Here is a 16083-nt window from a genome sequence, read left to right on the forward strand (position 1 = left end):
TGGTCATGAGTTTGAGTAAACTCCAGGAGTTGGTGATGGACAGGGCTGGCGTGCTGCAGTCCATGGAGTCGCAAAGAGTCGGACACGACTGAGCGACTGAACTGAACTGAACTGAACTGAGGCGCTCAATACACAGAATGAATGAACTCTATCTACATCACAGTTTGCTGTTTCCTGCAGATCCTAAGTCACCTTATTCCAAGGAGGAAACGGGCTTCAGGAGGCGACCAGAGGTGAATTCAGGTGGCCCGACCCAGGAGTCTGAGCTCTGGGAGAAGGGCCATAAAAGCAGCTGTGGAGATGGGAGGTGCCGGCAGCAGGAACAGAGAGAGGCCCGGGGGCTGAAGCGCTTCCAGGAAGAGGCGCGGGCGCTGACGGTGCCTGGCCAGGGACTGTAGGCGGTACCGTCTGAAGAGACGAATCACATGACTTACGCTGACCACGCCCACCCCCGATGGGCGGGGAGCATGCAAATTAGCCCGGACGGCGGCCAATCGTGTCGCTCGCCGAGGGTCCGGGCCCGGGGATCCGGGACGCTTGCTTGAGAGCAGGCTCTTGTCTCTGCCGCCCCGGGCTTTTGCAAGCGCCACGGCTGGCCTGTAAGTTTGTGCTGTAGTCGCTTCTTCGAGCTACTTGCTTTTGGCGGCCGGCCGGCTGTGGCCGGACCCGCGCTGGGGCCAGGCGGCGGCTTCCTCAAGCGGAGGCGGAGGTGCGGCGCGGGGTGGGGGCCGCTGCCCTAGCAGGCGCCCGGGCCGGCCCGCGCCTTTGCAGCGTGCTCCATGCATCCGGAGCCCGCCCCGCCCCCGAGCAGCAACAGCCCCGAGCTTCCCCTCAGCGGCGGCAACAGCACCAGCGGCAGCCGCCGGAGCCGCCGCCGCAGCGGGGACGGGGAGCCCCCGGGGTCGCCGCCGCCGCCGCCCGCCGTCACCTACCCGGACTGGATCGGCCAAAGTTACTCCGAGGTGATGAGCCTCAACGAGCACTCGATGCAGGCGCTGTCCTGGCGCAAACTCTACTTGAGCCGCGCCAAGCTCAAAGCCTCCAGCCGGACTTCGGCTCTGCTCTCCGGCTTCGCCATGGTGAGCTCGGGCCGCCCTGCCCTGCCCCCTCTCAGGTCCTGGCCGCTGCCTCCCACAGCCCCGACGGCGCGCACAGGGGAGCTGGCTAGGAGGGCTAGAGGGTCTGGGGGTGAAGGGAAGAGCTGGGAGAAAGCTGTCGTGGACGCTGGGAGTACCAGAGATGCTGGACATGAGAGGTGGACAAGTGACACCCGTAGTGGGAGGTTGGGTATCATACAAATGTCCAGGGTTGGGGGGCTCAGATGGGCAAGCTTGATGTGGCGAGGAGGGAGAAACAGCAGGATGCTCGACGTAGATGTGAGTCCCAGGCATGTTGAAGTGGAAGGGAAACTGACATAAGTAGTCTGATCTCTTTGGGAGCAGGTGTCAGGAGGTTGGGAGGAGAAAGACCCCTGAGCCATCTCCCTAGTGCCCCCACACTTGAGGCCAGAAGAAATTGGCCAGCTTCCTTTATTATCTAGTAGAGGGGATTTCCTGATACGCTTTCTCCTATTGTATTTTCCGAGGGCCTCAGCCTGGGGGTTTGACAACCACTCCCCACCCTCAGTTTCTGCTCCAGAAACTTGTCACTGAGTCACTGGGTGTGGGGGAGGAGGGTGGGACATGTTCCCGTTGAATGGGTTCTTTCTTGATGTTGGGGGTAGGCTTAGTTTCCCCCCTCCGCCCCCACCCCACCCCCACCTCCTTGTGTGCTGGGTCGGAGTGAGAACCAGCCTCTGGGGGGTGGGGTAGGTGAGGCTGCATGTTGGGCTGAGAAGTGGCTGAGAGGATGCCTTCAGGCTGGGAATCCTGAAGTCTCCCAGAACAGCTACAGAACAAGTCCTGACTTCAGCCTGCATGGATGGGGTCTGCCCCACCCCCACCCCCCCAAGGTTTTTAGCGCAGAGCACTCTTGCCTCACTGGTGAGTGAGCTAAGCTCTTGACCTTGGGGGAGGGAGTGGCTGCACCCTTTGAGTTTTCTTGGAAAGGGAGCGTGTCTGGGACTCTCCCTGGGCTCCACAAACTCGTGGATGATGCAAGGAGTGAGAACTTTTTAGAAGCCCTAAGCAGGCCCAGAGCACCCAGGGCCATGGTGGCAAGACCAGCTGTCTGAGGTAGGGGACGCACTTTCCTGAGTCTGCCCTTGCTGCCTGTGCAACCTTGGACAAATCCCTCTGTAGGCCTTGATTGATTCCTCAATTGGTGAATGAAGGCTGCTTCTCAGGAGCTTCTCTGAATTTAAGCATTTAATCGAGGACTTCCCTGGTGGTCCAGTGGCTAAGACTCCACTCTCCCAATGCAGGGGCCCCAGGTTTGATCCCTGGTCAGGGATCCCACATGCTGCAACTAAGAGTGCATGTGCCACAACTAAGATGTGGCGCAGCCAAATAAATAAATAATTTTTTCATTGAAAAAATTTAATCAAGGAAGCTTTTGAGAGGGAAGGATAAAATGTGTGTGTTTGTAAGAAGTGTCACTCTAGTTTTTAGTTTAGGTCTACAGGAAAGGATTCTCTTCCATCAGCCCCAAATCCTAAGAACAGCTGACACTTAGCCAAGCACCCACCAGGTACTTTGCACTGTGTAGATGCCCTAACTGACGCACTAAGTCCTCCACTGCGCTTGGAGGTAATTTTGGAGTGGGACCTTCCCAAGGCCACACAGCTCTCTTGCTGGAGCAGAATTTGAACCCAGGTTGGCTGATATGCAGAACTCTCTTGGACACTTATGCAGTTTGTGGTGTATGGAGCTTTGAGCCCCGTCCTGCCAGGGACCTCTTAGGACCAGGCCTTGTAGGGAATGAGAAATAGAGCAGAAAAACTTCTCTTGAGCAAAATAAAATGTTACAGTTAGGGGGAAGGGAGTGACGCCAGCAGCTGTCAGCTCGTCACAGCAGTGAATTGTTTCAGATGGTGGGGTACCTGTTCCCGTTTTTCTTGGGGTGGTAAATTCATAGCTGCCCAGGCCCCTTCCCATGCCAGGAGCAGTGAGGAGGCAACGGGTGAAGCTTTTCTGCCTTCTTGAGTAGTCTCTTAGAAGCCGGGCCTTCTGATCAGATGTCACCTCCCTCTTCCTCTTGCTAAAAACAGTGTGGGGAAGTCAGGCTGCAGGGGCAGTCGGTGGCACTTGGTGGGCCTTGACTCAACCAGACTGTCTCTTGGGGACCTTTATGCTACCCAACTGGGGTGGAGAAGGCTTCCTGGCTCCAGTGATGAAATCCCCCAAGTTCTGCCAGCAGGGAAGGCTGAATCCCGTGCCCACTTCCATTCTGGGAAGGCACTTAACAAGAGAGTAACTGCATTTGCCGTGAGTCTGCAAACAAGGGGGAGAAATGGGGTTGAGGTAGAGAGAAGGGCTCAACAGGGCAGGTCCGCCTGCACCCCGCCCCCACCACAGGCACCCAGCCTTGTGAATGAGCCTCAGAGAGGAAGGGGTGCCATGCAGCCAGGTGCCATGGAAACGGAGTGAGCAGGTTTCCTGGACTACTCTCCCTTGGCCTGTGAGTCAGCACAACCAACTTCCTGCCCCCAGAGGGCTTCCTTCTGAGAGACTGGGAAACCCAGAAGAAGTGATATGATGTGACCTTTGATTTCCAAGGGGCAGAGAGTTGGTGAGGTTGCCAGTCTCAGCCGCACACAAGGTGAAATTGAGGGAAGGTCTCCGAGGAGCCTGGAGGGCATGGAGAGACTCCCCTTTCCTGGGCAGAAAGGCCTGAACAGCTGCCCTAATGTGCTGGGGAGATAGGCAATGGGACCTCAGGCAAGTGCCTTTACTCTTTGGGGGCAGTTTTCTCATGTGTACAAAGGAAACACATATCCTGCTTCTCCATGGACTTGCATGAAGAGTCATTACAAGGTTTGCTTGGACCCACAAAGGGTTGAGGAATTGTCAGGATCTGATGATGGACCCTTAGGTGGGCCCTCTCTGGTCTACAGAAAAGCATCCCACTCCTGATGGAGCTTCTGGAAATAGCACACCTTGTCTGGGTTCAGCATCCAGACTCCAAAACCAAGGGCCCAGGATGTAGCAGAGGATCAGCAGCCTGCAGGTGCTTCTTGAGCCTAGGGTGCTGTGATTCAGGCCACCCCTGCCTCAGTTTACCTCTCAGCAAGAAGCAGCCAGCCTCGGCCTGACCCTGTCCCCTGGGGACTATGGGGAGCGCACATGCGCACACACAGCAATCTTGGTTTCCTGGGGAGGGCAGCCTGTAACGTTAGCCTAAGCAGAAGATAATTGGGAAGGGCAGCCTGTTGCCATAAACAAAATGCTTTCCATGACCTGGGATCAATTATTTTTGGATTATCTGCCTCCTCAAGTTCTCTGCTTGCCAGCACCCTTTTGTTCCCAGGTTCCAGAGCGGGTTCAGAAGCAGCTTGGCATTTCTCTGAAAATGAGTTGGAAGGAAGGGCTCAAATCATAAGATGTTATTGAGCCTCTGTGACATGTTGGGAGTTCAGGGGGCATGGAGATGAGTAAGAAATTAGTATTACTGCTCATGGTGCTAAATATTACCACTGTTGATTGGGATCTTGGAATAGGTTGACACCTGCTAAGTACTCTTCTTGAACTGTTTCTTGTGAGCTTCAGAATGGGGAGTGAAGGTAACTGCCCAGTGAATGACTTGTCTGAGGTTACCTGGCTGGGAAGCTTCCAGACCCTGTGACTGGTGTGGCCCCACTGCTGCGGGAGAGGAAGCACCAGAGAACGATGGAAGGACTGAGTTGGGAGGCTTGAGTATTGTAGAGTGAAGTAAAGAACAGGGACCCTGGAGCCAGACTGCTTGAGTGGGATCCAGGTCCCCGCTCTGCCACTTAGAACTGTGAGATGCTGGGGAAGTTGCTTAATGTCCCCGGGCCTGTTTCCTCAGCTGTGAAATGGGAGTAATAGCAATAACCAACCTCAGTGGGTCAGTGTGACGGTTCATTTGTATCTGCAAAGCACTTAAAATACACGTGGTACAGGTGTGACGGAAACTCGCTCACCCTTGTTCCCACAACGTTGAGACTACTTTTTTTTGGCCAAGCAGTATGCAGAATCCTAGTTTCCTGACCAGGGATTGAACTCCAGGCCCACGACACTGAAACTGCTAGGAAATTCCTAGGACTGCTTTTATGAGAGTTAACTGGTTTAGAAGAATGTGATTCCAGCTAAGCCTTAAGGGTGGTGGAGTAGAGCTGAGAAAGAACCCTCTATCAGAGGAGGCATCAGGAGCAAAGTTACAAGGATGAGAAATGATAAGGTCTTAGGGAAGGAAAGGCAGAGAGTCTGGTGTGGCTGGAGTTGAAGCCATGTCCGGGGATAGTAGAGGAAGGTGAATCTTTCCAGTCTAGACAGTGCAAGGCCTTCTGATATAGGCAGTGGGGAGCCAGGGAAGATTTTAGAGCAAAAGAGTTCCATGATGAATTTTTTTTAATATGTTTATTCATTTATTTATTTTTGGCTGAGTTGGGTCTTAGTTGCAGTACACCATGTGGGGTCTCAGTTCCCTGACCAGGGATTAAACCCAAGTCTCCTGCATTGGAAGGCTGATTCTTAACCGCTAGACCACCAGGGAAGTCCCATGATGAATTCTTGAATAATGTTGATGATGTTACTATTTACTGAACACCAGGCATGAGCCTGGACCTTTTTTTTTCCCATTCATTTTTTAATCCTCAGAACAGTCCTTAAGGGTATGTACTGTAGGTGAGGAAACTAAAAGGCTCACTGAGGTTGCGATGATCCAGCTAGTAGATTTCAAGCCATGGTCTGTCTGACTTTGAGCCTTTTCCACTCAATCACCCTCTCGCCATGTCCCATGTAGCTGGCTGAAAACTGGGTCTTCGAAGTCTTACAGATGGATCCTTCTGTACGCTGAGTCGGTATAAATGGAATTTTGTTAAATGCCCCAAGGGAAAGGCACTCCCTGACTAGCTGAGAAGCCTTTTGGAAAACTTCACAAGTGCCTGTGCACGTGTCTGGGGTTTTCAGCCAGGGTCTGTGTTAAGCTCTGCTGGTTTCTGGGTCCAGGGCTGGTGAAGGAGAGTTCTAGGGTTTCCCAAGATGACACTGTGGTAATCAGTGTTGGGAAGCAGTTCCCTTGGAAAAATAAAACTGTGACAGTTTATGGAGCGTCCCTGGTGGATAAGACTCCGCCCTTCTACTGCTGGGGACGCAGTTTCGATCCCTGGCCAGGGAACTAAGGTCCCACATGCCATGTTCAGTTCAATCGCTCAGTCGTGTCCGACTCTTTGTGACCCTGTGGACTGCAGCACTCCAGGCTTCCCTGTCCATCACCAGCTCCTGGAGCTTACTCACACTCATGTCCATCAAGTCGGTGATGCCATCCAATCATCTCATCCTCTGTCGTCCCCTTCTCCTCCCGCCTTCAGTCTTTCCCAGCATCAGGGTCTTTTCCAGTGAGTCAGCTCTTCACATCAGGTGGCCAAAATATTGGAGTTTCAGCTTCAGCATCAGTCCTTCCAGTGAATATTCAGGACTGATTTCCTTTAGAATGGACTGGTTAGATCTCCTTGCAGTCCAAGGACATAGTGCTGCCAATGAATAAATTAACTAATTAATAATATTAATAAAAACTGTGACAGTTTGCACTTTTTAAATTTCTTGGCCAGGCTGTGCAGCATGGGGGATCTTAGTCCCCCAACCTGGGATTGAACCCACGTCCCCTGCAGTGGAAGCACAGAGGCTTACCCACTGGACCACCAGGGAAGCCCTAAAACTTCTGAGAAAATTTAACCAAGAGCAAGTTTCTCTCTGGTGGAATTTCTTCTCAGGGGACCTTTAATATGCTTCCCAGAAGGGAATGCCCCAAACTGATAGAACCACAAACTCTTCAGAGGAGAATCCTCTGAGACCGTGGTTCGACGTTCCTTTTTAGGAGCGTTGATCTAACCCAATAATGGGCCACCTTTTTCTGTGAAGTAAATGTTTTCAGCTTTGCTGGCCACATGGTCTCAGTGGTAACTACAGGTGTCCCCCACACACACACTTTTCACAAGTTCACTTTACACCTCCTCGATTTTACAGAAGACCTGCATTTGTACCTGTTTTCTCTAGCCCGAAAGAAACCCAAAGAGAATTTTTACTTTTACCAAAAAATGGTGAAAGTCGAAAATAGCATGCAGTATTTGGTTTGCAGCTAGCAGTTATAGAGGCAGCATGCGCCCTGAGGGGTAAGACATACCACCAAGCTCCTTTCCCAGGGATCACACTCAGCATCTCGGCATCAAGCTGTCAGAGCTCTGAGCTGTGTCTGTGAGCACCAGTGCTTTAATCCCAGTTTATTTGTGCATATGTTAGCAAAATATCTCCTAAGGTAATTGCTCCGTCCATTTAGGCCATTTCAGCTCATGAATGGTTTCAGAGATACGTTCCAGGGGGAAACCTGTCCTCAGTTCTGTTCTAGCTTGAAAGCAGCCACCGACCTCAGGTGAGTGAGTGGGCGTGTTGTGTGCTATAGTAGAACTTCATTTGCAGAAAGTACATTGCAGGCCAGTTTGGCCACCCCTGGTCTAGGTGGTGATCTCCAACAACATTTTGAGTGCACACCCCACTCAAAATATTGTCAACATTAGACTTAGTATTCGTACATAGATATATAGTAATGTATGATATGAGTGCTAATAAAGCGTGAGTATTAAAAGGTACATAGGCGATCCAGTGGTTAAGACCTGCGCTTCCACTGCAGGGGTTGTGGGTTTGAGCCGTGGTTGGGGAGCTAAGATCCCTCAAGTCACACAGCATGGCCAAAAAATAAAAATTTAAAAAATAAACGAATTATTTTAAGGTACATAGGAGCTTCCCTGGTGGTCCAGTGTTTAGGACTCAGCACTTTCACTGCCAGGGCCCAGGTTCAATCCCTGGTTGGGGAACTGAAGTAAGTAAAGACACAATATTGAAAATTTTAAAGGATGAGCTAAAAAAAGGAATGTCATGAGAGTTCTCCTATGGTCTTCTGGTTTCCAGTGGATCACATAGGATAATCTTCAGGCACTTTAGAGACGCTGGGTCAATTCTGACCTTCATTTATTCCTTTAACATTCGTTTCCTGAGGCCCCTAGAGGGACAAGGGAAGTGCAGGGAAGCTAGAGAAGCAGGAAAGTGGAGTGGAGGAAACCGGACGTGTCATTACATCTTCAGAACGTGTTTGGCAAGTGCAGTGGTGGAGGAGCGTTAGTGGATGGACGCTTATCACCATCTGAAAATACCTGCCTACACCTTCTGTGCCTGTCATCCTCCCTGAGGCAGGGATTCTTCCGTCTGTCTTCCTGCTTTCTTTGTCTCCAGCAGAGCCACAAGATCCTCCAGGCACATAGTAAGTTTTCAGAAAAAGTTCATAAGGGCAATTCCCTGGCAGTCCAGTCGTTAGGACTTGGCTCTTGAACTACTCAGGGTGCAGGGTCCATCCCTGATCAGTGAACTGAGGTCCCATAAGCCTCACAGCACCACCAAAGGAAAAAGAAAAAAATGTCCGTGATTGAATGAATGGCCCCATCCTCACTTGGAGGGCCCTGGAACAGAGGTGACTTGAGAGATAGAGACCGGAGGTGCTCAAAATTAGCCAGATGAACAGGAAGACTAGGCCTGTTCTCTGCCCCCTCCTGCAGCTTCAGCCTGTTAGTGACTCGTGACAAGAAGTGAGTCGCAACCAGCATTTTAATTTTTATTGGAAGAAGAGTCGAATGAAATAGAAAGCAGCCACATGCGTCATGTGTTGTAAGAGTAGACTGGATTAGCATGCTTTAAAGATAATTATTGTTTGGGGAAACTTATTTCTGTTATAAGTGGGTATGTGTCTATTTATGGAAACCTTTGGAATACTGTACTGTAGTGGTCAGAAAAGTTTGTAAACTCTTAGAGGAGCCTTCGATCCTCTCTTAATAGATGGTTTGCATCTGAGGTGGGGGCCGCAGGCTCAGACGGCCCTGGGTGACCCGGGGTGACTGGCTTGGCGGCCTGAGTGATCAGGAAAAGCACAGGCTGGGGAAGGCAGAGTTATATCTCCCAGCTGTTGGGCACCCGGGTGGAGCCAAGCATGGGAGGGCTGCCTCCAAGGGGCCCAGCCTTCTAGGCACCAGGTGGCAGGGGGTCTCCAGGGAGCCCAGCAAGAGTGAGGAGAGGTAGTTGGCATCCGGGTGTGGTAGGCAGACACCTGGCAAAGCCAGCCAGGCCCTACCCTTCTTGGGATCACAGGTGCCTCTTAGCCCATGGGTGAGGTTTGATGTCCCCGTGGGGGGCGGAGGAGGGAGGTATCGGGGGTCCACGGACCAGGGTGACGTGGGGCTGGTGGTCCCTCACCCCTCCTCACCCTTTAGAACCCATGTGTCCAGGTTTAACCAGGCCCGTGGCTGGCTGGGAGCTGTTTATTTTGGGTTAACGGCCCAGCACTCTGGCTATATTTACCTTGCGAAGCTGCTTGCAATCTGATCTGATTTGATCTCTCTGGGACTCAGCTGGGGCCCTGGGAGTCGCCTGCCAGATTCCATGAGGCCCTCCTGGCTTTACCCTCCCTACTCTTGGGGAGATTTCCCAAGTGGGACACATTCTGAAAAAAGCAGTCATTTTTCTGCTTGTGAACAGTTCTCATCAGGAGACCTGATCTGTGTCAGCCATTCCTTCCCACAGCGCCAGGACATGGAGCTTGGTCCCCCAGGTGGGGACAGTACCTAGAGCCAGCCAGTGTGGTCAAGTTCCAGGAACTGTAGGGTCCAGCACAGTTGATGGGGTTTCTTCTGGAGCCCATCCTCCTCCTTGAAGGAGCTCAGTTCGCACGCTGAGCTGCCCAGCCTACCTAACCCCCTCCTCCCAGCTTAGGACCTCAGGGGAAGTTCTAGCGTCCCCTGGCCAGGTGTGCCCAACAGCTGCAGTGTTCTGGCTCTGGGGCGTGACAAATGGTGTGGCAGGGGTGGTTCCTGTCCCGCTGTGGTGGTCAGCTGTGCTTGGGGGCACACATTCTCCTTCTACCCGGGGTTTCTAGCAGGGACAGCCTTAGAAAGAGGCAGACTGGGTCCAGAGTGGGGCATCTGAGCCCCTCCCCCTCCCTAGGGGACAGAATGTGGGGTCAGCTCTCACCAGCCTCAGCTGAGGGCGTCCAGGAGCTGTTCGTCTTCCACTTTAAGCCCTGTGTTTTTCTTTTTAACTGAGATTTATTGAGTACCTTCTGTGGGCTGGCCCTTTGTTAAAAACATGTCAAGACCTCATTTAATCTCCTTGGTGATTGTCTTTGTCTGGGCTGCTAAAACAGAATACCACAGCCTGGGTGGCTTATAAACAACAGATATTTATTTCTCACCGTTCAGGAGGCTAGAAGTCTAAGATCAAGGTGCCAACAAATGCAGCATCTGGTAAGGGACTGACTTGCTAGTTCATAGACACTGTCTTACTACTTGCTGTGTTCTCACAGGGCAGGAGTGGTGAGGGAGTCCCTGGGGGTTCTCTTTTATAAGGGCGCTAATCCTATTGCAAGGGCGCCACCCTCGTGACCTAATCACCCCAAAGGCCCTGCCTCCTAACGCATCACCTTGGGGGTTAGGATTTCAAATATAAATTTAGAGTGTTCACAGACATTCAGTCTGTAGTAGCAGGTGTGAGGAAAGTGCTGTTAACCCCTTTGCACATGGGCTTTAGAGCTAAGTGGACTTAAGAATAGATCCTCCACTCAGCAGGAGAATAACACTTGGGACTGCTGACTTCACCTCTCTGAGCTTCAGTTTCCTCATTTGTGAAAACGTAATAATAGTGTTGCTAATAATCATTGATGGGCTTCCCAGGTGGCTCAGTGGTAAAGAATCTGCCTGCCAATGCAGGAGACACAGGAGACGTGAGTTCAGTCCATGGGTCGGGAAGATCCCCCAGAGGAGGAAATGGCAACCCACTCCAGTATTCTTACCTGGGAAATCCCATGGACAGAGGAGCCTGGCGGGTTACAGTACATGGGGTCGCAGAGTCGGTCACAACTGAGCAACTAACACGCACACACACACACACACACATATACACACATAGCCAATTAACAATGTTGTGATAGTTTCGGGTGTATAGCGGAGTGACTCAGCCATACATATGCATGTATCCATCACTGACGCTTTATTAAGTGTAATATAGATGTATTTATGCATGCCAGGTCTTATGCTAAGGGCTTTATTCATTAATCTGTTGAATCCTTGTAACAACCCCTGTGGCACTGAGAGCTTACCAGTGGAGGACTCAGTTTACTCTTAATGGCTCTCTAGAGGTGGAGATACCAGGTTTAAGGGAACAGATTGGTTACTGTATATGTTGGCATGTTCCCCCTCCCCTCCCCATATAGGGACCCAGCTCTGGGCCCCATGTACCTGATGGGTCTGGACATTTCCAGTGAGTGAAACAATAGCCCATGGGCCTAGAGCAGCTAAGCAGCTGGCTCTCCTGTTTGTCCTTTCTCCAGTTTCAGCTTCCGGGGCAGCAGGCCAAAACAGGAAGAGGAAGTGCCAGGGGTGGGGAGGAAGCAGGAGGTATGCCCTGCTGGGGGTGCCCCCCTTTTCCAGCATGGTCAGGCCTGAGGACAGAGACCAGGGAGCCCGGGTACAGCCCTTAACCTGCTGTGCCCTGATGCCCTAAGTGCTAAGAAATCTCAGCATTGGCCTTAGGCCACCAGTGATCCTAAAAATGGCCCAAATCCTCATGGTGCACTGCCCCAGATTTATGTGAACTTAAAACATTTTACAAACTTCTGGGCTGAGAAGTTTATACAACCATCAATTGTGGGAATTCCAAGACAAAAGTCCTGTTGAAATTGTCTGAAAAGTCCTATGACTATATATACCTGGGTGTCTTAAGAAATATCCAGTATTTTCACCAGATTCTCAAAGTATCTGACCCCAAATCAGCTCTAGATGGTGACCTTAATCTTGCCACATCCCCTCCTTTGTCAGAGACAAAGGGAAGATTCTTGCCCAAGGTCACCCAGGGGGAAGCAGTGGTGATTCTGGAGCCAAAACTCAGGCTTGCCAATTTGGCTTTGGTGTCCTTAGCTCAGGTTGGGGGATAGAAATCCAGCTCAGGCAGGGGGGTTTCATATAGAGATGCTGGGATTGGGAGTGAAGTTTTTAAACTGAATTACAACAATTCTAATAAAGCTCCTTTTATTGAAGGTTTACTCTAGGCCAGGCACTAAGGATTTGAAGTGAAGTGAAAGTCACGCAGTCGGTTCGACTCTTAGAGACTCCATGGACTGATTAGTCCATGGAATTCTCCAGGCCAGAATACTGGAGTGGGTAGCCTTTCCCTCCTCCAGGGGATCTTCCCAACCCAGGGGTCGAACCCAGATCTCCCACATTGCAGGCAAATTCTTTACCAGCTGAGTCACAAGGGAAGCCCAAGAATACTGGAGTGGGTATCCCTTCTTCAGCAGATCTTCCCAACCCGGCAATCAAACCAGGGTCTCCTGCATTGCAGGCAGATTCTTTACCAATTGAGCTGTCAGGGAAGCCCAAGGATTTGATGTGGGATTAATTCAGTCCTCACAACTCTCTGAGTTATGTCGTAGTATTCTGTTTTGGTTTTTTTTAATATTTATTTATTTGGCTGCACTGGGTCTTAGTTGCGGTGCTCGAGATCTTCAGTCTTCATTGCAACACATGGAATCTTTAGTAGCAGCATGCAGACTGTTGGCATGTGGCACTCGGAATCTAGTTCCCTGACCAGGGATCAAACCCAGTGCCCCTGCATTGTGAGTGTGGAGTCTTAGCCACTGGACCACCAGGGAAGTCCCTGGGTTTTTTGTTTGTTCAGCCATGCTGTGCAGCATGCAGGATCTTTGTTCATTGACCAGGGATCAAACCTTGACAGTGAAATTGCTGAGTCCTAACCCTGGAGTGCCAGGGAATTGCCCCTATAGTCCCTTTTTTTTTTTTTCTTTTTTCTTTTTTTTACAGATGAGGAAACTGAGGCTCAAAAAGTTGAAGGAACTTGCCAGAGTCACACAGCCTAATAAAGGGCAGAGGAGTCAGGGCTTGAAGCAGGTAGCCTGGCTCCAGAGCCCATGCTCCTAACCACTGCCCCACACTGCCTTTCCAGGCCTCAGAAGGCTGAGGAGGTACAAAAAATGAAAGCAGACAGTGCCAGGTATTACAGACAAGAAAGCTGGAAGGAAGGAGCCCATTCCCTCCCCAGGAATAAGGAGGGATCAGGGCAGGTATGGAGCTTGTGCGTACATTTTAGCCTCAGACCTCCCCCTTCTGAGCCTGGCACATACACAGCAAACCCTTTATAAAGGGTCATTCTCCTTAATGGTATTGCCATTGGCACTTGTGCCCCAGTCTCTGGCCTCGGCAGGCAGCCCCTGGCAGTGTGCCCACCACCCGCTTCTCCCAGCCCAGATCTGATGAGCTGGCTTCTTTACATGGGGATGATTTGCAAGGCCCAGATGAGAGGGGGTGGGTGGCGGGGCCTGGAGCATGTCCCTGGTAACCCCGGATCCACAGGTCTCCAGGAACTGGGGAGCAGCTAGTACGTCAGCCGTGGGGCTCTGAGCCCAGCACTGGGGCCGGAGGAGGAGATGGCCCCAGGGCTTGCAGTCTGCACTGCAGCACCCTGTCACAGCCCGTCTCTTCTGGGAAGCCTCTCTTGATTCCTTTGTAGTTGGTGCTCTATGTTCTCAGAAAGGGCCTGGTATGACCTGGGAGGGCCTTCATCCCTTCACCCCACGTCTCTTTTTATGCCCAGAAGCAAGACAAGAAGAAACCTCTCTTTGGGAATGGGAGTGTGGCTCCAATAGGGAGGGTGCCTTTTTTCATTAATGTTAACTTTTTTTTTAGTCATAGTGAAATTTACATATAACTTACCATTTTAACCATTTGTGGTGACTACTATTTGGAGGGTATTTGTCATGTACTGAAAGTGTTAGTTGCTCAGTTGTGTCCATCTCTGGGACTCTCTGGACTGTCGCCTGCCAGACTTCTCTGTCCATGAAATTCTCCAGGCAAGATACTGGAGTGGGTTGCCATTTCCTCCTCCAGGGGATCTTCCCGACTCAGGGATCAAATCTAGGTCTCCTGTGTTGCAGGCAGATTCTTTACCGTCTGAACCACCAGGGAAGCCCAGTACTAGGAACTCTCATTTAATTGTTAAAATGAGCCTATGAACTGATATGATGTCCCTGTTTTACAAATAAAAATGCTGAGGCTCAGAGAGGTTCAGTGACTTTCCCAAGGATCATCAGCTCAAGAGTAGCAGAACTGGGATTCAAATCCAGGCAGCCTGGCCTTGAGCCTTTTCTCTTTATCAGTACTTTCTGCCATTTCTCAACCCTAAGTGGGTGGGTCTATCATCCCCGTTATACAGATAATAGAAGCTGAGGCTCAGAGAGGCCTCAGAGTGACTTACCCAGGGTCCCAGAGCCTGATGGGAGGAGAGCCTCTGAGCTGTGACCGTCCTTGTCACTCAGCTCACCTCTCCCCGCTCTTCCCCCCCCAGGTGGCAATGGTGGAGGTACAACTGGACGCTGACCACGACTACCCTCCGGGGCTGCTCATCGCCTTCAGCGCCTGCACCACGGTGCTGGTGGCCGTGCACCTGTTTGCGCTCATGATCAGCACCTGCATCCTGCCCAACATCGAGGCCGTGAGCAACGTGCACAACCTCAACTCAGTCAAGGAGTCGCCCCACGAGCGCATGCACCGCCACATCGAGCTGGCCTGGGCCTTCTCCACCGTCATCGGCACGCTGCTCTTCCTGGCCGAGGTCGTGCTGCTCTGCTGGGTCAAGTTCTTGCCCCTCAAGAAGCAGCCAGGCCAGCTGCGGCCCACCAGCAAACCCCCGGCCGGCGGGGCAGCCGCCAACGTCAGCAGCACCGGCGGCATCACCCCAGGCCAGGCCGCCGCCATCGCCTCCACCACCATCATGGTCCCCTTCGGCCTGATCTTTATCGTCTTTGCCGTCCACTTCTACCGCTCACTGGTCAGCCATAAGACGGACCGACAGTTCCAGGAACTCAACGAACTGGCCGAGTTTGCCCGCCTGCAGGACCAGCTAGACCACAGAGGGGACCACCCCCTGACCCCGGGTAGCCACTATGCCTAAGCCTCCCTGGGCTGGGCAGTTCAGAGCTTTGGCCTTACGCCCTTCCCCACGACCTTGTCCTGCCCCAGTCTCAAGGACAACGTGTGCACGGGGCTGGGCTTTCGTCAGGCGGGGGCAGAAAGTGGAGGAAAGAGGCTTTTTTTTTTTAAAGAGAAGTTACTGCACTTTGAAACTTTCCTCTAAGAGAGTAAGCACTTCCTGTTCTTCCAGCTCCAGGGTCACCTCCTGCTCAGAGGCCACCACCGGGAGCCAGAGTGGGGACAAACGCTCCCTTTGTCCCTTCTCCTCCCCCGAGCAGGTACCACCTGGATGCCTCCCGTTCTTTCCGTCTTGACCCTCCCTCTCCGTTCAGCGTCGGTTGTGTGCGTGTGCGCGTGTGTGAACACAGAAATATACTCATAAGGGACACCTCCTCTTGTGTCTGTATTTGTTGGGTCTGAACTGCCTGGCCTTTCTCCCGGTGGACCAGTCAGGTGAGCCTCTAAGCGAAAAAAAAAAAAAAATTCAACATTTTGGGATATTTCCACCCTATCTGAAAAAGTTGCATGAGCAGTAACTGAAATGTCTATGTAGGCAGCTCTTATCATTCACAGTTGCTCTGTTTTATAGTTACAGGACACTGAATTAATTGAATGTTGAACCACTGTTCCTAAGAGAAAGGGGTTAGGTTCCTGCGAGCATCTGGTCACTTTTTTTTTTTTTTTTTTTTAGTTTTTTTGTTGTTGTTGTTGTTGTTGATATGGACCATTTTTTAAGTCTTTATTGAATTTGTTACAGTACTGCTTCTGTTTTGGTGTTTTGGCCAGGCAGTATGTGGGATCTTAGCTCCCCTACCAGGGATCGAACCTGCACCCTCTGTGGGCATTGAAAGGCAAAGTCCTAACTACTGGACCACCAGGGAACTCGCTGCATGTTTTTTTCTAAAGACACCTTACTTAAAATATATTTTTTAAAGATACCTTAA

General features: G+C 51.5%; 1 protein-coding gene across 1 annotated transcript; it reads left to right on the forward strand.

The window, feature by feature from the left end:
• Positions 1–39: 39 nt before the first annotated feature.
• On the forward strand, positions 40–15527 carry ORAI1 (ORAI calcium release-activated calcium modulator 1). Its single transcript, XM_006047156.4, has 2 exons — positions 40–1079; positions 14514–15527. The coding sequence occupies exons 1-2, from the start codon at positions 780–782 to the stop codon at positions 15117–15119; spliced, it is 906 nt and encodes a 301-aa protein (XP_006047218.2). The 5' UTR covers positions 40–779; the 3' UTR covers positions 15120–15527.
• The last annotated feature ends 556 nt before the right edge of the window (positions 15528–16083 follow it).

Source organism: Bubalus bubalis, chromosome 17 (assembly GCF_019923935.1).
Source record: "Bubalus bubalis isolate 160015118507 breed Murrah chromosome 17, NDDB_SH_1, whole genome shotgun sequence".
Taxonomy (NCBI): domain Eukaryota; kingdom Metazoa; phylum Chordata; class Mammalia; order Artiodactyla; family Bovidae; genus Bubalus; species Bubalus bubalis.